The sequence below is a fragment of the Mesitornis unicolor genome, unplaced genomic scaffold (assembly GCF_000695765.1).
Source record: "Mesitornis unicolor isolate BGI_N332 unplaced genomic scaffold, ASM69576v1 scaffold20222, whole genome shotgun sequence".
NCBI classification, from domain to species: Eukaryota; Metazoa; Chordata; class Aves; order Mesitornithiformes; family Mesitornithidae; genus Mesitornis; species Mesitornis unicolor.
This window is the reverse complement of record NW_010167379.1, coordinates 20,894-43,073: the sequence shown is the minus strand read 5'-3', so window position 1 is coordinate 43,073 and position 22,180 is coordinate 20,894. Positions and strand designations below refer to the sequence as shown.

General features: G+C 42.2%; 1 protein-coding gene across 1 annotated transcript in view; it reads right to left on the bottom strand.

Annotated features, from left to right (window-relative positions):
- Nucleotides 1–261: 261 nt before the first annotated feature.
- LOC104536136 (poly(rC)-binding protein 3-like) overlaps nt 262–22,180 on the bottom strand; it is a 34,879-nt gene continuing 12,960 nt past the window's right edge. Inside the window, exons 7-13 of the mRNA XM_010178677.1 lie at nt 20,235–20,363; nt 17,993–18,067; nt 13,279–13,320; nt 12,702–12,777; nt 10,841–10,893; nt 2,016–2,185; nt 262–720 (exon numbers count right to left, since the gene is read on the bottom strand). Of these exons, the coding sequence (XP_010176979.1) occupies nt 624–720; nt 2,016–2,185; nt 10,841–10,893; nt 12,702–12,777; nt 13,279–13,320; nt 17,993–18,067; nt 20,235–20,363 (642 nt within the window). The 3' untranslated portion in view covers nt 262–623. The remainder of the gene's footprint in view (nt 721–2,015; nt 2,186–10,840; nt 10,894–12,701; nt 12,778–13,278; nt 13,321–17,992; nt 18,068–20,234; nt 20,364–22,180) is intronic.

Below are 22,180 nucleotides of genomic sequence, written 5' to 3'. Positions count from 1 at the left end.
CAGGGCAGACCTGCCTCCTGCCCGAAAATGTCTCAATTCTTCCTCCAGCACGACTGCAAACTTGCAGCACTGCTGTGGTGGCACCTGTCTGAATAGGAATTTCTCTTGGGAAAACAGAACTCCGGAATAGTGTCACTTTTTAAACATGAATAAAGCTACCTTAATGTCCTATGTTAACTTAGAGCTTAATTTATTATTATACATTAAGAGTCTTCACTTACAGATGAAGTCACTTCATCTAAATACAGTTTCAACACATGGTACATAATAATATATAATGGTTTATTGTAGATGATGGTAACAAATGACTTCTATCTAGAAATTCGACAGGAAGAGAAGATATAGTTTCTGGTTTCACAGGGTATAGATAGAGCATCCGTGGTATATGACTGCTGAGAAGTTTTCTTCTTTGCAAAAGTATATTAAATGACCTCATATATATCCCATTCCACCAAAAGAAGCATTAAACAGGAATAAACAGAAGTGTGAGAGTTCAGAGGCTTTTCTAAAGTGAGGCAAACAGAGGTTTGTTCACTAGAGTTTCTGTCTCTGGTGAGCAGCTCACTGCAACTCCATTAATAAGTGCATTATTTTATTTGCATGCTTTAGCTGTCTTGAAGATCTTAAATTGTTATCTTCTGAGATCCAGGTGCATGCCATATGGTGTTTGTGCAACTAAAAATGAAGGGGTCTATTCTCGTCTCGATGTGTGGGGAATCCCTGAACACCAAGAGAAGAACATATCCTTAAGGGTTAAAGGAGGGAACACATTTTTATTTGATTACAGGGCTTACGGAAGTGACTTATATTTGCTACAAAGAATATAAATCAAAAGATCTGCAGGTTGCTTTAGGGTCCTGGTAACGGCTTATCTTAGGCTTCACAATGCCACCCCTCAATATATCTTTCCCTCGGAAACTACTTTCAAGCTGAATTATAAAAAAAGTGAAAATGTTGTCTGCTGTAACACAGAGCTGCACAAACATCCTTTTCCCCCATTAAGACATTTATGATGGCTTGCAGTGGTGCGCTACAGAACTGAGCTGGAGAGGAGGCTGGACCATAGCAGACTGTAGACCAGCTATGAATACAGCCCCCCCCCGAATAAATCACATACTTTCTGCTACCTTAACAGCAAACATAAACACAAAGCTTGATTTGAATTACAGTATTTCTGAGGGAAAGAAAAAAAAAGAAAGGAAAAGAAAAGCAGCAATAGAAAACGTAGATACTCCCCCTCCCCACAACATATTGCCTTGGTCCACCATTTACAAGCAGATCTATGAGACAGCACTATATCCATTGCACTATCTTCTCAGGATAATTGCAAATACAGGTGGCTATCAATTGTAATCATTTTCTAAATATAAATTAAATAAAATCATATCAATCATATCAAAACTGGGAGAGACTTCAGCCATCGCAATGGCTTAGCTAAACAGCCAGTGCTTTCATTGCTTCTGGCACCAAGAAGTGGAGAAGCAAATAGTCTGACCCTGCCTCATTAGGGAATGCTTTTTACAGATTTCTGATGCTGTCTTCTAAAAAATAAATCCCGTGCCTCTTTAGCAACCAAATGTCAGTTTAGTATCAACTCTAAGTGGCAATTTCAAGTTAGTAAATTAAATCTGTTTTGCAATCTGTTTCACTATATTTGCCATTTAGGACAGTAAAGCGGGTCTGTGAAAAGTATTTTCTTCTAAAGACTTTATGATTGTCATTTAATTTATCCACCTATATTTTAGCTGGATGCCAGTGCGAGTATTCAGATTTTTTTTTCAGCTTTTTTCATTCAACATGTACCTGGAATTGGACCAGATTAAGCTGCTTTCCATAGAAATCAACAGTAAATACAGGTTCTAATGAAACAAGCTTTACAAATCATTAGGAACTGAATAATACTTTGCAAAATGGACACTGCAAAGCAACTTTCTGGATCTATCCGGGACAGACATTTGCTGGAGAGCAGGCAGAGCAATCTGGCAGAAGCATTATCACTTACAAAGCAAACTTACCTTGCATTAATGAGGTACTGTGCTAAGCTGATGTTTGCAGGGGATCCTGTGATTGTAACTTGTCGTTCTGCGGAGCCTTCTGTGGCATTAGCAATCTTGATCTGCGCTCCTGACATCTGCCTGATTTCATTTATCTTACTGCCTTGTCTGCCAATAATGCAGCCTATTAACTGGAGCGGGACAAAGACTGAAATTAGTGCCACAGACACAAGCAAAAACCACTTAACTGCAATTTGTAGTATGGCTGAAAATACAATTATGAAAGACTACTGAGATGAAAGATTTTTGCTGTGTTGTTCGGAAGGAATAACTAGTGCAGCCTATTGGCTCTATGGTCATACATCTCTATGTCAAGATTTGCTGCTACATGGTTATCAACTCAATATCAGGTTATTTAGCTGTCTTCTGTGGTAGAAAATGACAGTGTGCTCTGGTGGTGATGAAGACAACACAGTGCCCAGCCTGACTTGCCAGTGGCAGCAGCCAGCCCAGATCAGCAGTGGGATGTCAGGCTGACCACCCAAAGCTGCTGCCCTGCACCGTCCTGGTGCATCTGCTGGTCCTAGGCCTCCCGGGGCACGCGTGGTCCTCACTTCGCCACCTCCTGCACTCTTAAAGTCAGTGGGATTTACAACTCTATAACCGCAAGCAGAAGTGGGAGCAGGAAGAGCCTGAAATGTATCTGAGTTCCTTTACAGAAACTTACCAAAAACTCCTATTTCCTGAATAAAACCGCACCTGAGTTGTGTGTGTGTCCCTAGATCCCCCCAATTTTTTTTTTTTTAAATTACATTGGTGTTATCTTCTATTAACAGCATTTTTAAAGGTTGTTTAAATGCTCTTGGTGGAGCCACAAGCTTTTGGAAGCTGTGTGCAAGACCTTGATAGTGTTTAGCAGCACATGCAACCAATGCAGCTGTGGCTGGGTAAGGGAGCAACAACTGCACCAGGGTGCTGCTCCTCTGGCACAGGCAGCCCCCCCAAAACAACTGGGCCAGCGGGCAGCTGGGGATGAGGTGTTTTGGCTGCTCTGAGGGTGAGGAGGGAGACTTTTGTGTTTAAGGAAGGATGGGTGCTAAGAAACTCAGCAGAAAATGGAAACTTTGTTCTGCAGTTACTGCTGATGATGTTACCAGTTTGGCAGAAGGACGTGGCAAGATGCAGAGACTGTCTTCCCCTCCCACCTTCCCACTGCTTCAGGCCCTGAGGCATTACCACCTCTATTACTGTAGCATTTGGAGTATCTTGCCAGAAACAGTCACAACTGCCCGGTTTATCAAAAGAACAAACCCCCCACTCCCTCCCAGCATAATCCTTGCTTCACAGTGAGAAGCAGAAAACTAAAGCAGGTATCCAGGCAGCCAAAATGGTGACCAAGCATAAGGAGAGCACCCACGGGGGGAAAAAAATGGGACTTCACGAAACACGCACAGGACTTTGTGTCCTGTTCAAACAGGAGGGCCTGGCTGAGCTCTCTGTCCTTATACCAAGGCCCTGTGTTCACAGAATCACAGAATCACAGAATCACAGAATGTTAGGGATTGGAAGGGACCTCAAAAGATCATCTAGTCCAATCCCCCCACTGGAGCAGGAACACCTAGATGAAGTTGCACAGGAAGGCGTCCAGGCGGGTTTTGAATGTCTCCAGAGAAGGAGACTTCATGAGTGATGGCACATACCAGTGTAGAGGCCTCTGCAAGCTTCACCAGGAAGCCTCTAGTCTCTCTTGTGTGCAGGAGCGGGCCTCCATACACTGGCTGTTAGCAGCGCAGGGATCCCTAAGCATCTGCTTCCTATACCTCAGTCTCACTTGTCTCCACAGTCCACAGGTCGTGAAGGTGAAGCAGGAGAGAAGAGGTCCCAGAGCACAGGTGGTGGCACCACTGGTGAGGTTTGGCTTATACCAGTGTGAGGAAAGCAAAGGCAGTCCTACCAGAGTATCACTGTACAGCAAAGCTGGGAGCACTAGCTCCACTCTTATCTGTTAAAATCTGGTGATGGATGGACTTCCATAGTTTTGCTCCTGTGAATGACCTGCATGTCATGCAGTAGCTACAGTTTACCCAAATTTGGTCAGAAGCGTTCACTACTGCAGAAGCAGAATGAAGCGTGGAGGCAGGGAAAAGCCTTGGGTCATCTTTACTTGACTGCTAGCCAGAGGTGTTTACTGAGATACAGAAGTGGCTTGGGATGGCCACCAGGAGTGGAGGCCACCAGCGTTTCCTTCTGCCACAACTAGCATCTGATCATTTTTGCAATGATGATCTTGAAGTGATGGGTCAAGAATTGGTGTGTTGCTACTGATGATCTTACAAAGCAGTGACCAGGATTTAGAGTCTGTGAAGCAGCTGTTGTGGTGCCCGTCACGCCTTCAGGCTCCTTCGATAATTCTCACATGATGTGCATGCAGAGCTGATTATGCTTCTGGTTGCTTTAATAATTATGTCCTAAGTGTCAACAGGAAAATGTAGACTGCAAATAGTCCCTCAGTCGGTCCAAAGCAGAAGGCTTAATCTGATAAAATTACTTGGTGTAAAATACATACAAAAATACATACAAATATATTATTTAGAAGAATTTCAAGCAGCCCATTTCAGAGGTGTGGTTGTCATTGTGGCATTCAAAGCAGAGAAATAGTGTAGGATAGCTGGTTCGTCAGGCATGTTGTGAGACATTGTCTTACATGTTTGGTTCACCAGCTCTGAGAAGGCACTTGCTGGGTCACTAAAGAGGCTGCCACTTACTTGTATGTGCTGGGGGGTCCTCCAACAAGACTGACCAGTGAGTCAGTATGAAAAATGTGCCATCTCCTAGCGGACTTTGAGTTAGGTAGTGAGGATTCAGTCCAGACTGAAGTCCCAGTCAAGGATACTGGTGATGCAAGTATCCGGAAGAGAGTTTCGGTAACCTTTGGTCTGAAGCTCTCCAAAGTCATCCTTTGGTGCTGTGATGATGGGCTGCTCAAACGTGCTCTGCAAGCTGTGACACGACCTGCAGCTTGTGCAGAATACATTTCTCCATTTGCCACTCGGGGAGGACAGCAGTCCTGGGGTGCTTGGGCTCTCTCTGGTGTGGCTTTCCTGTTATCTATTGCTTACACTGAACTTTGTGCAGGATCTGAATATTCAAGAGCTGATGAGCTGATAGAAGTTCAAGGGATTGGTTTTCATCTACAAAGCTTTGATCAATCAGGCCATGGACATTTGGTTTTACATAAAAACATCTGCCCTGCCTTGCTTTGAGTCAAGTCCATGACAAACTGCATTCAAACACCCATCTCTTTTCAAAACTGACCTTTGTAATGCCATCAGCTGTCTCCCTGTCATGCTGTAGCTGGCCATTTCACGTGATTTGGCAGGCTCTGTGTAACTCAGACCCATAAAAGTCCTTTACCACAAAAGCAAGCTTCCTCTGACTTTGAAAGTTGCTACCTTGCATGCAACACTGCATAATTCACAGTCAAGGATCCGCTGCTTTTCCAGACTTGGTAGATGGAGTTAGGGATAGTAAATAGGTAGCTGTTTTCAAGGACTTTAGGCGCTGCATTGTTTCTGATGCTCACCTGTTTGCTCAACATCCAGTGAGCCTTACTTTCACTTGTGGAAGAACAAATCAAGAGGAAATTCTGCAGAAAATAAGTTATAAAGCTGGCCTATATGAGAGAGGAGCCAAGCCTACTATAGACTATACCAAGCCTACTATAAACTGTACTGTAATACATAAATTATTTATATAGATAATAGATATACCATGCACATGTATACACACAGACAGGTGTATATAGATTTCTATATATTTATTACGTATATGCACACGTTTCAACCCTCCCAAGACCTGAGCAGAATCGGATGTGCACCCAGCCCAGCAGCCTGCTGCTGACTGTAGCAGTAGCACATGCAGAAGGATAAAAACTGTGTGAGGTTTCCACCAGGATCCCAAATTCCCACCTACAGCTTACAGGATACCTGAACAGCAGCTGCTATCTCTAGCTTTATGCTCAATAGCCCATGTGTCTGACAATTTCTTTTTGAACCCATTTCTCCTTCTGCTGCCCAAAAAGGGCCACAGCAGTGACCTGCAGAGCTTGCTGGTGTGTTGTGTGCCACAAGGAGTCTGGACTCTCAAAGGGAGGGACTGGAAGGTCTACTCTGACACCCTACCCAAACTCTTGATGGTGATAATTCCTCCTGATATTCCATACCATCCACAGTTCAGGCTCCTCTCTTCCATTTATTTTTCTCCTCAATATGCTAAATATAAATGCTAAACATACAGACTGCTTTTCCCATAATGCTAAAGTGATTGTCAGAGCCCAGTAAGAACAGCTTCCTGCTGCATGTTTCTTACTGGTTTGCTCCTCTGTGTCCATCACAATCAGATTTTAGTTTTTGGTTTATTATCCAAGTCCCATGCTGTAGAGTATTGCTTGTCACAGGAAGTTGCATTGAGCTCACCTTCTTTTTAAATGCTGGGAAAAAAAATCAGATTCCTTTCTTATAATTAATGTAGTGCTGGTAAACAGTGCCAAGGAAGCAGCCTCAGCAACTCGGTATCTGCTGTTCAGAGCAGAGGGGTTGACCATACCTGTCCACGGGTACGCGTGGTTCCCCTTGGCTTCCCACTGCTGACCTGAAGTGAGTCCATTGGCTTGGGCAAAGCCTCTGCACTAGTTGAGCAAGCAGGTGCTCATCATGAAGGAGATTCTTCAATCACTCTTCATAAAGATCCAGGCTTGCTTAGTTCCAGGTTTGGGTTGAGGTTTTTTTTGTTTGCCAAGTTGTTTGTTTGTTTGTTTGTGTTTTTTTGGGTCTGGAGTTTTTTTATTAGTTAGAAATGTTGGGGCAGAGTACTCTATAGGAAGAAATATGATTCTATGATTCTATAAACAATCTCCTGAGGTATGATTACAATTCTTTACAGACTTACTGCAGGGCCTGGAAAGAGATGCTTAAATACTCTGCACCTCTTAAAAACCAGTAGTAATAATAATAATAATCTTCATTTTCCTTGCCAAGATAATTCAAAATCTGGACTATCATTATTTCACAGGCTTTGCAAGAAGGCATACAGAAAACTGAGAGAACATTTTCAGAAATGAGCCTCTTATTGCGTATTTTGTAATCCAAATGACTCTGCAGATTCGTGTGCATTTCAATTTATTGAGGGCCCAGCATCAATTCCTGTACTGTGAGTTCCCTGAAGTAAGCAGTAGGTGGTTCTGAGGTAAATTACTCATAATGCTCAAAAGTGCTTTATTCCAGCAAAGGTCTCACTATGCTTCTGATGGGTATCAAGCTTCTGAAATCTTTCTGCTGACTTTTAGCCTCATCTGGACAGGTCTACTTGAGGAATCAATTGTCATTTTCTTACATTAACAGGAAACAAAAATCAGGCCATGTGCAAACATACTAAAAGTGATAAAAATTACTTTTCTTATAACACACACCCTTAAACATGCCTATTTGACAGAATCTGGCTAATTCTGTATTTTTGCTCTGGGCATTATTTCTCCATTATGTGGGAGGCTCATAGCAGTGAGGTAAATTTATTGAAGTTGAATCCACATGTCCCTTGCCTTCAGTAGAAGTGCTCTGACTTACACAACTGCAGGACCTTTCCCAGCATGTCTTGTGAGGATGACTGTCTTTGTCTAACCATTGCTTTTAGACCCTCTCACACAACTGGAAGGTTTCTGAGCCAGGGGTGGACTTAGCCAGCAGCTCAGTTTTATAAGAGCATGGCACTTGTTCTCAGGACTTTTTTGGAAGAGGGCTGCAGGGAGAGCGAGGTGCCCTTTTCCTGTAACTTGTAGGTGGTGGGTGGCCTTGTTGGAAGTCACAGCTGGGGCTGGATGCTACCTTTATGTTCTCCTTCAGGGCTTGCACTGATTCTCCCCCATGCAGGCGATGGATTAGGGATCTACAAAGATGAGAGCTCAGTCTCCTGGGTGACCGCTGATGGAAAAGGCAGAGTCACATTGACCTCCCTGAAGAATCACGTGGAGTGGATGCAGGATTTCATTGTGGGTTCCTGTCAGGGCATTTTACACACATGGATCCTCCTCTGTTCTTTGCAGAAAAGCACTTTCGGCTCCATGGGGAAATAAAGGCGGTTCTTCCGTATGCCATTTCCAATTTCGATGGATGGATGGCCATTTCTGTTTCTATGGAGTATTGATCAGATTTATAGCTTGCTTAAAATGTTGTTGGTGTTATCTGACGGGGAAGTTGTTTTCCTCTGCCTGTCTCTCCCACATATATACAAAATCTACATAATTTTTAATGAAACAGAATTTTAAAATTATTGGTTTGTTTATTTACTTTCAATGGCCACTTTGGAGGACTGAATCACAAAATCTTAAGACATCTGTTATCCGTGCTCAATCAGCTACACCTAGGGATACCATCCCTGCTGTTCCCTTCAGGACCTGCCACTGTTAACACCACTTTATTCTGGAATGTGTGTGAAACACATTTACATTTTGCAACCTAGGCAGCAGCAAAAGGCCAGACAAGATCCCAGCAAGGAAAGAAAGGCAACTAAATGCCCCCTATAGGAGGTCTTGACGAGGAAAAGCAGATACTAGATAAGTACAAAGTGACTTATCCTGCTTTTAAAAAATAAATGTAGCACATGTAGATATCCACTGACTTCTCTGGTAGCTGTGGAGCATGTAGATATTTGCAAGTCTTCTGTTCTTCTCGTGCATGCTGGACTTTAGCACACATAAATAAATAGGATAGTAAAGCTGAGGGACTCAGGCAGCACAGGGTATCCCTGAATCTCAGGATTGCGCCACAGATCTGTGCCGGGTCCTGTAGCTTCCCTCACCTTCAACCAGACAAATAATCGCCATGTCACACTGACTGCCTGTCCGTCAAAAACCAGAAGGAGATGCTTACTGGGAGAGAGAAATCTACTTACCCATGCTGGGTTTGCTGCACAACTGACGTTGCCTATCCCGCCTTGACCTCCATCTGTGCGCAGCACTGGCTGATGGGGCACAGGTGAAACGCAAGTGCTGGCACCTCCTCATTCAACTTGCTCTCTGCCCCGCATCCCTCTGACTCCCTCATCTCCTCATTTCTAGCCTCAGGGCTGCCCAGAGAGCAGCCTTGCTGCTGTGGTGATGGGGCTGTGGGACACCAGTATGCAGAGACCGCAGGGATGGTACTCCCTTGTCGCTGCACCCCGAGGGCAGCCTGGCAGGGCACTGCCCACAGCCTGGGGCAAAGGCAGAGCCAACGTCTCAGGGAGATGCACGGGGAAAATGCTTTTCCTCCTGCAAAACTCCCAAGCAGGCCCTGATGCCCAATGGGACACAAGAAGCACGCTCACACAGAGTGCACATGGGCAGCGCTGCATCCTTTAAAGTGCACCTTGAAACCATATGAACATTAGAGCTCCCTTTTACCCATCTGTAAGAGCCCCTGCAGGCTGTTGCTAAGCCTAACCCCATTTTGGCCTTGGTTTTGCCCCTCTAGCATCAGTAGCAAGACATGCATTGCGTAGCCCAAAGAGTTCTTCTATTGGAAACAGCACATGGATGCATATTTGCTTCTCTGAGGATAGCGCTGAGTCAGAGCTTTTTCATACCTCCTAGATGAGAAACTGATTTTTTTTTTTATTTTTCTACTGCAACATAGGACAGGAGGCCAACTTTCTCCCTCTCTTTCTCTACTATTAACCCTAAGTGAAGTCAGAAGAGTCACCTTGGATTTTTATCAATGATGGCAAGAACAAAATCTGCCTGAAAGTGAGATTAAAAAACTTGCACTGTAAGGATAAAAAAGGTGCTCCCATAAAATTCTCAACATACAATAAATTGGGTTATAAAGCAGGCACTGACAAGTCAGCAGGACATCTTTTAAGTAACAGAAAGCTTATGAAATCACAGTACTCATAAAAGATTTACCTTTGCATCTTTGTTATTCTGTGTTTTATTCTTACTGTAAATCATTGCCACTGAGTTTAATATGGCTTACACAATATTGTAAGTATCTCTTAAGTAATATAATTGCGATCTGTGACACTCATGCTTGAAAGCTTTTTTTACTGGAGGGGAAATCTTCCATTTTCCGAGTGACTCATTTGAAACGAAAACTGCAACACATCCCGACCTTGCATTTGCAATGAAAGTGAATGAAACAGGAAGATGTTTCTGTATGACATGCAGCATACCAGTTGGGCATTTTGAGTAGCTGTTTTAAGATTCACCACCATATTGCTCATGGAGACTGGGCCTGTCGATCACAGCTGGCCCAGGGTTGCTGGAGCAGTAATGTTTTTAGCCCTTGTTTTTCAAATAAACCCTTACATTGCACCTTTTCATAACTGAAGTAGCTTTTTTCTGCTCGGGAAAAATGCCATCTCAGATAAATGCAGGGTGCAGCGGAGACCGGCACGGTACAAACCATTGCGGTGCAAGCTCTCCATCCCCCTGGCATGGACTCCAGCCCAACACTGGGGTGCACATTTTTCCACCCGCTTTAACCGCTAGTGCCACCTGAAGATGAGTTTCAGTTAACTCATCTAAGACCACTGCAAGCAGCAGGCACTCAAGCTTTAACGAAGCCAGCAAAGTGCTGGCACCGTCCTGCAACTAAACCAGCATCGCTGGAGACTTGACCGAAGAGGGGACGGTCATGGCTGCTTCTCCTCTCCAGCATTTCCCTGCCCTCTAACACTCCCTCCCCAACAGACTAAACAATCTACCATTTATTTTGGGGGCTAATGTTTAGGAATCAACTGAAGATGAGAGGTTTCCCCTCAGATGGCAGAGGAGCGAGAGAAGAGAAAGTGATACTGAGTATTGGTCCACTTACATCATTGGGAATAGTAAGTTCATGGGAACTGGTTGGAGTAGTGGCATCCAGTCCTATTCAAGGGGACAGAGGGAAAATGTTACACCGGTTGCTTGCAAGAAGGGCAAGACACAACAAATGATATTTTTGAAGAAGGAAACATACAGAAAGAAGGAAAAAAAAAAGAGAGGAGCAAAGAAAAAGAGAGAACAGAAACAGCAAGCGAAACAGAAAAGAATCAAGAGATGCAAAACTCAGAGGGCTGGACTAATTTTAAGTGAGTCTTGTTTTAATTAACCTTTAACCCACCAAAGCAACAAATGTCACATGAGATTCCACAGGGTCAGAAAAAGCTTCCAGAAAATGAAGGGTTTCCCCTAAAAACAGTCTCTAAAGTTTGTTCTAAACACATCAATTGAAAAATTAATGGATGGCTGAAATTTGACCTGTCTACCAGGAGTTCTGTTATCCGAAAATGAAAGTGGAAGTCAAATGAACAATTAGCAGAACAAAATACATACATACAAAAAAGTAAAATTAATAAATTAAAATAAGGATGAGGAAATTAACCTAGGAAAATCTGGGAATTATATGTGGGATTAGTTGTTGAAGAAATGTTGGGAAGGGTAATTTTTGAAGGGAAACATACAAAATACTCTAAGCTGCATACATTTGTTTTTTAATTGGGTGGACAAAAGGAAAGTGCTCAGGAAAAATGGAATTACTGCTCTAACACACAGTGACACTACAGAAACGTATATCTCGCAAATATAACCGGGAAAAGATTAAGGAGCAGCATGTTAATGACAAGAATAAGGAAAATATAAAGCTAGGAAAGGCAATTTAGTATTACGTGTAGATATTTTATCAGATACATCATGAAGAAACAAAAGTGCCTTTTGGAAGTCATGTTTCTTTCTCTCTTTTTCTTTTTTTGTTGTTTATTATTATTATCTGTAAAGACGTGCCAAAATTTCCAACTAGAAAAGATGGAAAGGAAATACTCTTACAAAAAGTGACTCGTCTACATTTTACTTATGTTTACATTCAATTAAGAGTTGCAAATGCTCATTTTACACTGAATATAAGACAATCAAGTTGCTCATAGAATTTGATGTATGTGATAAAATGTTATTTGCCATACCGAGCATGTACCAGTAAATACGTACTTCAGTTCTGTGAAGCTTTTAGATGCCAAGCATGTACATAGTGAAGTGCAGTAAAAGTGATTTCGTGCAGAGTTAACTCACTCTTGAATCAAGAATTCAGCTTCAGCTTTAATACATACGGACCAAGTTTGCAGTCCTTAATTTAACTAAATTTCCATTGCGTTTTGTAGCTCTATCTGCATATCTAGCAGCAAGAGAGGCACTTGTCCCAGCAGTGATGATTACAGATGCTCTTAAGACACTTGGCTCTACAAGGAATTTGCGTTTCAGCGTGCAGTAATTTCTTTAATCAGTATTTCTGTACCATGATTACATACTGTTTTCCTATGTTTGCTTCTTTCTGAACCATGTTACCAAACTGGAAATTTGACAAGAAGCACGCCCAACTACTTCACTTGGGACCAACTGGTACATACTGAATGGTCCATAATAACTTTGCAAGGGCTGCACAAAAGAAAATCAGGGCTCTTAGCCAATGGCACAAATGAAGCAGTTGTGATTAAATAAATGTAACAAACAAAGCACATTTTAGTAATGATGAAAGGAACTGTAACAGAGGTGGGGGAGGGGGGGGAGGGGAAGAACAGAGATTAATGTGTAAAAACAGAAGGATCACTGGTCATTGACCACATTTATTATTAAAATGATGTAATGACCACGGGAAACAAAGCTGTTAAGAAGAAGGACATCCCCAGGGGGTCATGGGTACGTACCAGGGAAACCAGGGGTGGTCTGCCCAAGGGGAGTAAAGGGGGGATGCTGCATAGCCAACTGGTGAAGCTTGGTCAACTGCAGGGCAGGATGGGAAATTAGAACTAACCAATCAAATGGAATTATTTCAGAGCAGAGAAACCATCTTACATGTTCTAAAACTGGATTAATTAAAATTATATTGAAAAAAAAAAGGTTTAATACTTCATTCTAATCTACCATAGAGAAAAAAACAAAAACCAAACTGGTTATAAATGACATCTCTACTGTTATTACATGTAATGGCTATTGTTAATATTAACTAATTACTGTAGAATTACATATTAAAAGAACTTAAATATATCACATGCAATAAAAGACCAAGATAACCGTCATTTGTTCTTGGGCCATTGTACTTTCTAGTAATTGTTACACAAGGTAAGAGATACAGATGAGCTAACACTTGGCTCTACAGTGTGTTGTTCAGGAAAGGTGTCCTTAGGCCGTGTCTTTATTGCTAACTATAGAAAGCAAATGTTGCCCAGAACAAATAAGAGGGAGAGGAAGAAAAAGGGAGTAATTTACATGCGCAGGACTCACGTCTGGATGAGGGATGGCATACTGCCCCTGAATCGTGAATGCCTGCAAACAACAAGCACAGTTAAGACACGGGTCAGTCAGGTGGGACAAACAGCAGCTCCTGTTCTCATCTGAAAATCTTCTCCTGGTCGCCCAGGTGAATGCCACCCGCATTGCTTCAAACGCTGAGTGACACTTAAGTGTCTTATGCTGCTTGACAATGCTTGGCATGGGACGGAAAGACCTTAGTAGGGCTGCCCACACACCCCTTGCAAGCAGGGGGTGCCAACTGCCACTGCCTGAGCTCTGGTGACCCCAGTCCTCAGGACCCCTCTTCAGTCCAGCTCTGTCTGCTGGGAGCAGAGCTGGGGACACCACGGGTGCTGAGGAGCAGGGAGGAGCTGAGGAGGCCCCATTGATGCATGTGGGGAGATGCTGATGCTGGGGGAGCAGGGATGGGGCAGACCTGCCTGGGGGATGTCCTGCACTCACATCCAACTCCCGACTGCCACGTGCAGCTCTGAGCCACCTCTTCTGGCTACTGACAGCCACAGATGCTCGCTCGATTCTAGCAAATGCATGCCCCGGTGCACCCCACTGGGCTCCTGTCCCAAGTTGCCATGCCAGTGGGTGCGTGAGCACATGTGCTGGGTGGCAGCCTGTCCTGCAGTGCTTTGGCATGGGGATAGAATGCCAATTTGGAGATAGAAGTATGATTGAGATAGGAGCATGATGGAGACCCACAGGATGACAGTCTTATCTTCCACCAAGAATCAAATGTCCTCTCCCAAAATCCAGCCAACAAAGCACATAAGTGAGGAGGGATACAGTGGCATGCCTGGCACCTGTTAGCACAGCCCTTCATCTCTCCTGCTGGCTCTGTACAACTCTCTGTAGTGGCCTACAAAGAAAAAATCTACAGAGAGTTTATAATTTCCTATTATATATAACCTGTTGGGCTTTTCTGAAAGGAATGGCATCACAGAAAAATTTTAATATGCTTGTGCTTAGACAGACAGGAAAGCAGAAGGACAAATTATAACGTATAAATATTTGTAGTGGAAGAATTGCAAACAGGAACAGAGCTGATTAGCTTAGTTTGCAAAATGCTTATTTGACAAAAGGCCTCTTAGAAAGTAATGAATCCTCTGCAAATGATAAAACAATTCATTTAATGGAGTTTGGATATTAAAACCTTGAATGCCCCAACTGCTTAATGTGCACTTCTGCAGCAGAATTTCCCTTCTGGAGAAGAAACATTTCATTTAGTTTTTAAATTAGTTATAATGCAAGGCTGCTATCTGACGAACATTATGCACATGAACAGTTTTCAGGCAGAAGTGTGTGCATCTGGGCTCCATGGGATGTTCACGGATGTACATACTCACATGTGTCTATGGGGGATGGCCATTACTGATGATTTATAACTGCCAAGAAAAGGTTTCGGTTCACCAAAACAGGATAACTGCCATCAGTAAGGCTTAAGCAAGCACGTATTCAAGCAAGTAAATCATGTGCTTAAGTGTTTTACCAGATGAGGACAATCTTAAGCAAATGTTACGCTGCTTTGCTGAGCTGGGGCTTTGTGTGTAGCCTAGCACAGGAGAAGCCTTAGGGATGTTATAGGTGGATAGAGCTCTGGGGAATGCCTGGGTCCATGAGCAAACAGTGGGTTTGGAAATCACGCTTTGGTCTCTTGACTTCACTTCAAAACCCACTAAGAGAACACCTTTTACATGGGTGCCTCCCAAGCAGTGGCCTTCAAACTCGCAAGAAACCACTGCAAAAAAAATCACCAGCAAATCTAACAAAAGTCATCCCCTTCCTCATCACTCCTCTCCCTCACATCTCCACGTATACATATGAGGAAGCAAACAAAATAGGGAAATATTCTGAGCTCGGTCTACCTTTTATTTGGCTGTCAATGAAAGCCATCAAAGCAGCATGGATAAGATAGCTCTTGATTATTTTTTTCCCCAGAAAAAACAAAACAAACAAACAAAAAAGCCCTTTGCTTCTTAGGCTCCCGAAAGGTCATTTGATTGATTTAGGTTGAGAAAAACTGCCTTTGACCACTTTACCCCTTGGCAGAGGACCTGTGCCCTTTCAGTGGCTGAGGCATGCCAAGTACAAGCCTGGTAGAGGCTACTGAGACATCTGGACTGTAATGTTTTACTAAGGACATGAGCTACGGGTCTGCTTCCATCAAAGTCAAGGGCAACCTTCCTACAGACGTTACTGACATTAATAACAGCAGGAACGACCTGGTCTACAAATCTACCACAATTTAAACCACAAAACTGCTATGAGACAAAGCAAAGCTGTGCCTTGTAAGTACTCATCTAATCAGCAATGAAGCACAGTGAGTAGAAGTTTCCAATTTGTTTCCATTAGGCAGGAGTGCTGGATTTCTGGTTTTTTTAATCACTGCATATGCTAAATATTGGTAAGGGGCAGAGCAGGGCAGGACAGTGTCTAGCTTGCTTTCAGTTCTGTCATGCAATCCAGTATTGAAGAAGCACAAGACAGTTTAAAGCAATACTTAAAGCAGAAGAACCCCAACTTGTTAAGGAAAACTAGAAATTTGATTTTGCTAGTGTTGCATGAAATGCAAGCTTTAAACAAACCAAAACCTTTCAAGACAGCCATGATGTAATTTAGAATAGAAAAACAACTTCTGACAGTGTAGCCAAAAGGCTGAGTGGAATTAACACTGCTAATAAAATTTTATTTTCAGTATTAATGTCCACTTATGAAACCTGGTTTAAGTGTCTTTCCATACTGACTCCCAAACATACCTTAAGCATTTTTTTAAAAAGTTTGCTTAGTCAGAGATTAAATTTAAAGCACACAGAAAGTGTCTCTCACACTCACTTGTTCTCACACAACAAGATTGCATTAGTGAAGCCAGAACACTTTTTTAACTGATAAAACTGAAGATGACAGGAGCTATTAGACCTTAAAAGAGGACACCTTCAATTATTTATACAAACTGCTCAGAGCACTCTAGCAAAGAGTTTCAAGATTTTTGAGTAATCATATACAGAGACAGTCTTTGAAGGCAGTGGCAGTTACAATACTGGTAACATAGGCTGCTGCATATATATATATATACACACACATACATCTTTCTTAAAGGAAAGCACTGCAGTGTAAACTTCATTCATATATGGAGTAAATGATTCTGAACTTTCAGTCATAGACCAATTTTGAGCACATTATTTTAAATTTCAGTTCAACTTTTGTCACTAAGGAAGCAGATTTCTTATTCTGCAAATAACCAGAGGTGGTAGGCTTAAACACCAGGAATTAAAAGCTACTACATCCAGATTATGAAACTCTAGATAAACATCGCAATGTATCATTACAGAGTAGATGATAAAACTCTGAGACAAAAATTCTGCAGCACCTTGTGGCCTCTGCCCTGTGTTTGGCTTCTCATTTGACCAAATTGCCTATTGGCGTGTGACATGGTCTATATGGTCTACAACACTCACGACAGGGTGATGACTTGGGCTGGGTTAACAGGATGGGAAGTTGGACCTGCCTGCGGATGTCCCACCATGTAGGTGAGTGGCTCTTCCCCCTGCGTAACTGCTTAAAAAGGGGCCTTGCCATCATCTTGGAAAAAAAATTTGGCTGGGTGGCAGCGCCTTTACTGCCAGAGGGGCTTCACATATGCAAATCCTAAGTAGAGAGATAGCTGCCCTCCTCTAGGCCAGATTTAGGAGATCAATTTCCCCTTGAGTTGGGCACGGTTTGCAGCATCACACTCCTTCACCTTTGCAGTTATATGGAGAGTGCTGCTCTTGGCCTGCTGGCTATATGGGTCCCCTTGGGAACCTCCTGTGGTGTTTTTAGGGCACATACCAGCTGCATTCATTGCTGGCTCATCAGTTGCTAAAACTGCATTCCCTCTGCATTGGATGATGGCAGAGCAATTTCCCACCATATCTCAGTGGCACATTGCACACCCATTTCAGAGCACTATCAAAACATAAAGAAGCGTCACACTTCACATGGGTTTTTAAAGGCAGATGAAAATACTGACTGATATAGCTTTAGATCAAAGGGGAATCATTAAAGCTTCATTATATAAAAAAGAAACAAGAATGCTGTGCTAATGTTATCTATCAGGCTGTTGCATGTCATGGTTGGGAAGATTGAAACTTGCATGTATGTAGTTTCTGTAACCTCAGAATCCCATTTCTATTCAGTCTTGAGGGACTAAAAGCAGCAGAAACTGTGTGAGTATAGATTTTTACTGGAAAATGCACTATTTGGTCCTAAAAGTGTGAAAACTAAGAGAGAAAAATGATGCCTTTCATGAGGAGAGACATCTTGCTGTTTGATCATCTCTGAAAAGTTGACAAAACTGCTTATACCACTGGTGGAGCTGCAAAATAAGAGTGAAAAAACCAACCCCTGCAATAAACAGTTTCATCCCAGTCAGGAAGTATCTGATTTGAACACCTCTCAATTTGCAGGAGGGCAAACTTTTCTTGATTACACAATTTAACTTTAGATCTTGGTAAAATATCAGTCATCACAGTTCGTATCAAGATTGCAATGCAGTGTTCTCCTTTCTGCAAACTGTAAGCACACAGAGTAGACAAAGCACATCAATACTATACCAGGCAAAAAAGAGTATAAGTTGAAAACTAACAGGCGCTGGCTGTGGTTGGGCCAAGACGGTGTGGTTTCCAGCTGAAGCCAGAATGGTATCTGCTCTTACCTGGCCACCTGCAAAAATGATAGGTGCAGAGGCAGGTTTGGGACGGTAGGGGATGGTGGCACCTTTGGGTGGGGACTGCAGACAAAAAACACAAAGCAATCAGTGAAGCAGAACTCCTATTAAAAAAATCACTCCCTACCTTGGTCACCTCAGACAACAAGGCTCGCAACTAACCCAGTCCCATCCAACCCTACCTAGCCCATCCCAACCCAACCCAACCCAGCCCACCACCCCATCAGCTCAAAAGCAAGCTGGAGGCCAGTTGTCTGGGCTTTGAGGGGAAAAGCCAAGGTCCTGGCTGCATAGCTGAAACAGGCAGTGCTGGCACTTGTAGCTTCACTACCACAGTGACTGGATGAAGCTATGAAGCTTCATTAAGCATTTCAAGTCACTTCAGGAAACACAGGCACAATTTTGAAATTTGTCAATGTTTGGAAGAATGTGGCCTGTGCTCTTGCTGTGTTAACACAGAGCACATCTCCTGCTTATCGATCTTTCCTATGCTGCTACACATCAAGGTTTCTTGTTTTACCAACTCAATTAAGTCAGCTGTTCAATTGCAAATGACCATCCTGATCCTGCCTTTTGTCTGACTGAGCTGGTAGGCTGGAGAAAAATCCTCCCAGCTTCAGCAGGAGCATAACCACAGCCTTTGATATGCATGGAAAGGAAGTATGTTCCCTGTATCCCAAGGCAAGGACTCAAAGGTAAAATCCCTGACCGAGGCTAACTTTGTGTAAATAAAGCAGAAGCACCTCCCTGTAAAAAAAGGCTTCAAACTGCCTGTGCTACACCTAGCAGAACGGTGCTCTGGTTTCAGTGCACTAACTACAAGTAAAGAAGGTAATAACAGTATCAATTCCATTCATTACTATCATATAATTAGCTATTTCATGTCAATGAAAGTGTTTGTTGCCAAATTAAATACATGCTGCAAATTAAGAGCACATTCATTTTCTGAGTTCTTTAAAGGTTTGAAGAAGCAAACCGTAGTTAAACCAATGTCTTCTTCGTGCTGCTTCATATTTGACTTACATTAAAATGAAGTACTTCTCATGTCAAAACTGGTTATTTAAAAAGTGGCTTTACCTGCAAGAAAATAAGACTGTGTCTCTCTGATTTTGAGATATGGCTTCTCTCATCTTCTTTAGCAAATAACTATATGTTATGCCACTTGTACAATAGACTGCACTCTGTATTTACAATGGTGATAACTATTGCCATTACATACTCCATCTCTAACAAACTAAAACTATTTTTTAGTAGTATCTTACTGTTCCCTTGCATTTTTATAAACAAATCCCTTCCCTACAGTAGTCCAGCAAAAACTGAGCAAGAGACACTTTTCCCCAGTAAAACATGGGGTATCTATTAGTTTTTATGATTTTATTTGCATTAGGCTGTATGACATTTTGATGCAAAGGCTGAATGTCATTTTGATGCACTGCATAATTCTGAAGAGCCAATAGCCATAGTGCTGTCTCAAACACTCTGCTGTTTCGCCCATCTTTAAATAATAACAGAACAGTAGGGTGTCAGCAATCATAATGACACAGCCTTTGACTAGACTTAGGTAAAAAGCCAAACCAAACCAAAAAAAACACAGAAAATTTTCCAGCAGAAAATGTGATGTTTCATGTTCCATGTCAAAAATTATGGTTACCAAGTCAAAATATTTCATTTTGATTTGCTGATATTTTTTCCCCAAACTTCTAATCAACTTGATCAGTTGAGAAATGTACTTGCATGAAATTATGGGCATTTTCAGCAAGGATTAAAATGTCCAGATTTAGGTATAAATTAATTTCGTATCATTTAATCTAAGAGCTAAAAAACTGCCATCAAAATGAAACATTCTGGCCTCATGCAATGACCTGATCGTAAAAAGTGCTGGTAAATCTAAATTATGCTAGTTGGAACTATTTCTATTTAAAACAAGATCTAGATGTTTTCTGTCCTATTCTGCACCGGAATAAAATGCTATTCTCTCAGAACAGGCTGCAGCTCCATACTGGACCTGGTTTGTTGTTTGACAGGGTTGTGACAGCTCTGTTCTCTGATTGCTAAACCCTGCCGGGAGGGCTCTCAAACACCAAGCAGGGCACAGACTAACAGAGTTCTCTGGAAATCCCTGGCATTGGAAGGGCAGGCAACCTCCTGGGGAACACAGGGCACTTGGAAATTAATAATGAGTTTGAGCACCTCCCGAATGAGAGGTGAAACGCCAAGCACACCCACTCACCTCCAGCATGACCACGCATATCTGTTTCACGCACTGGATGATGGCATCAGGAGTGCCTGATATAGTCACTGCGCGCTCCGTCGAGTTTGGCAACATGTCCCCTGCTACCTGCACCTGGGCCCCTGTGGACTTGAGCAGAGAAAAAGCAAAGAGAATGTAAAAGCCGGTGACGTGGTGGAGGGGAAGCACCTCTAAACTTTCTTTCTTCTCACACAGAATCAAAGAATCACAGAATATTAGGAGTTGGAAGGGACCTCGAAAGATCATCCAGTCCAACCCCCCTGCCAGAGCAGGATCACCTAGACTAGGTCACACAGGAATGCGTCCAGGCGGGTTTTGAATGTCTCCAGAGAAGGAGACTCCACCACCTCTCTGGGCAGCCTGGTCCAGTGCTCTGTCGCCCTCACAGTAAAGAAGTTCTCTTTGCTAGATACAAGATGTAGTGCATATGCAAACTCATGGCCAGACAGGGCAACTGGGGTCTGGCAGGACATGGATTTGCCTTTTTGAGCCAATTTGCAAGTGTTTCCATTCTAGGAAGATTAGTTCTCAGTAGCTGTTAACGAATCAAAATTCAGGACAAGTCTTCTAACCCCCTCAAAGACAGACAGTTGCAATGATGACTAAAAAATGAAAAAGGTGAAATGAAGTACTTTTCAATAATAAAAAAAGAAGGAAAAAATGCTGATAACTGAAGAAGGTCTACTAATCCATTCCAGGATGGTACAGAAGCACTTTTAAATTATAATTAGTGTTGATTAACACATCATCAACTTCTAGCTTATTAATGAACTCAAGGAGGTAACAAGCCAGGTTTTTTTTTAAATTTGATCTTGGCACTAAAAAATCCCAGTCAACAAAAAAACCCCAAAAACAAACCCAAAGAAAGAAAAAAATATATGAGGCCAAAACGATCTCTGCCATTATTTCACAAACATCTTGAAAGGCCTTTTCAGTCAATGGAAAAAACACCAAACAGGCATTTTCTATTGAGTTAGCACTTTCATATATTACAAACAAAATCTATTTGTGACTGTTACTGCAATGCAATATTTAAGGCTTTAAAAAAAAGTATTTTCAGTAACCATTGGCTTTGTGTCAGTCAGCAAGGAGCTAATTTGTTTTCCTGATGGTTACATACAACACATGTTATTCTTCTTTCCAGAGACTGATTAAATTACTGATTGCATCTTCTGTTCACTAGTGCTGTTTAAGGCCAGAATATCAATTCCTTGCTCTATAATAGGCTTTGGAATTTCGCCATAATTTGATCAATCAGTCATGCTTTTCCTTTCTTTTCTATTGTAATCTTATCTTGAAAATAGTATAGCAGCCCTACATGTTATTCCTGGGTGCCTGACTGAGCACAAGACTATCCCTTGTGCAATTGCTGCTCAGTGTGTTGTGTGATGACGAAATTAGACCACGTCTTGAGCTGGATGGTCCTTTTTTTTTAACGTACAGTTCTGGGTATCTGTACATATAGCACAAAATACTCTACCAAATACTGCAGTCCTTTATGCATTTGCTTCCAGTGCTAATCTTGTTTATTCTTTGACTTTGGTCATATGCCAGCAATGAAAAAACGAGTAATATTTTGTCCATTACCCTTATGCTTAAGAAACTGTGCAGTGTGACTTCTTGCTACATTAGCCGTATCAAAATACCTATTTGGCCAAACACTATCCGCTTACTTCCTTCTACTAGACTAGTAGGTAATTGCTTCTGAACCTATGCTCACTGGAATAATCACTTATGCCATTTAATGTTCACAGACCAGCAGACCAATCTCACCTTTGAAAGCCTATGGCCTAATAGCACTCACCTGGTGCTCTGGATAAAGTTACCAATATTTAAAATAAAATACAAAGGATAGACAAGTGTAAAACCTAGGGCTAAACACACAGTTCACACTCACTTCTGGTCCTATTTTAACACAGCTTAGA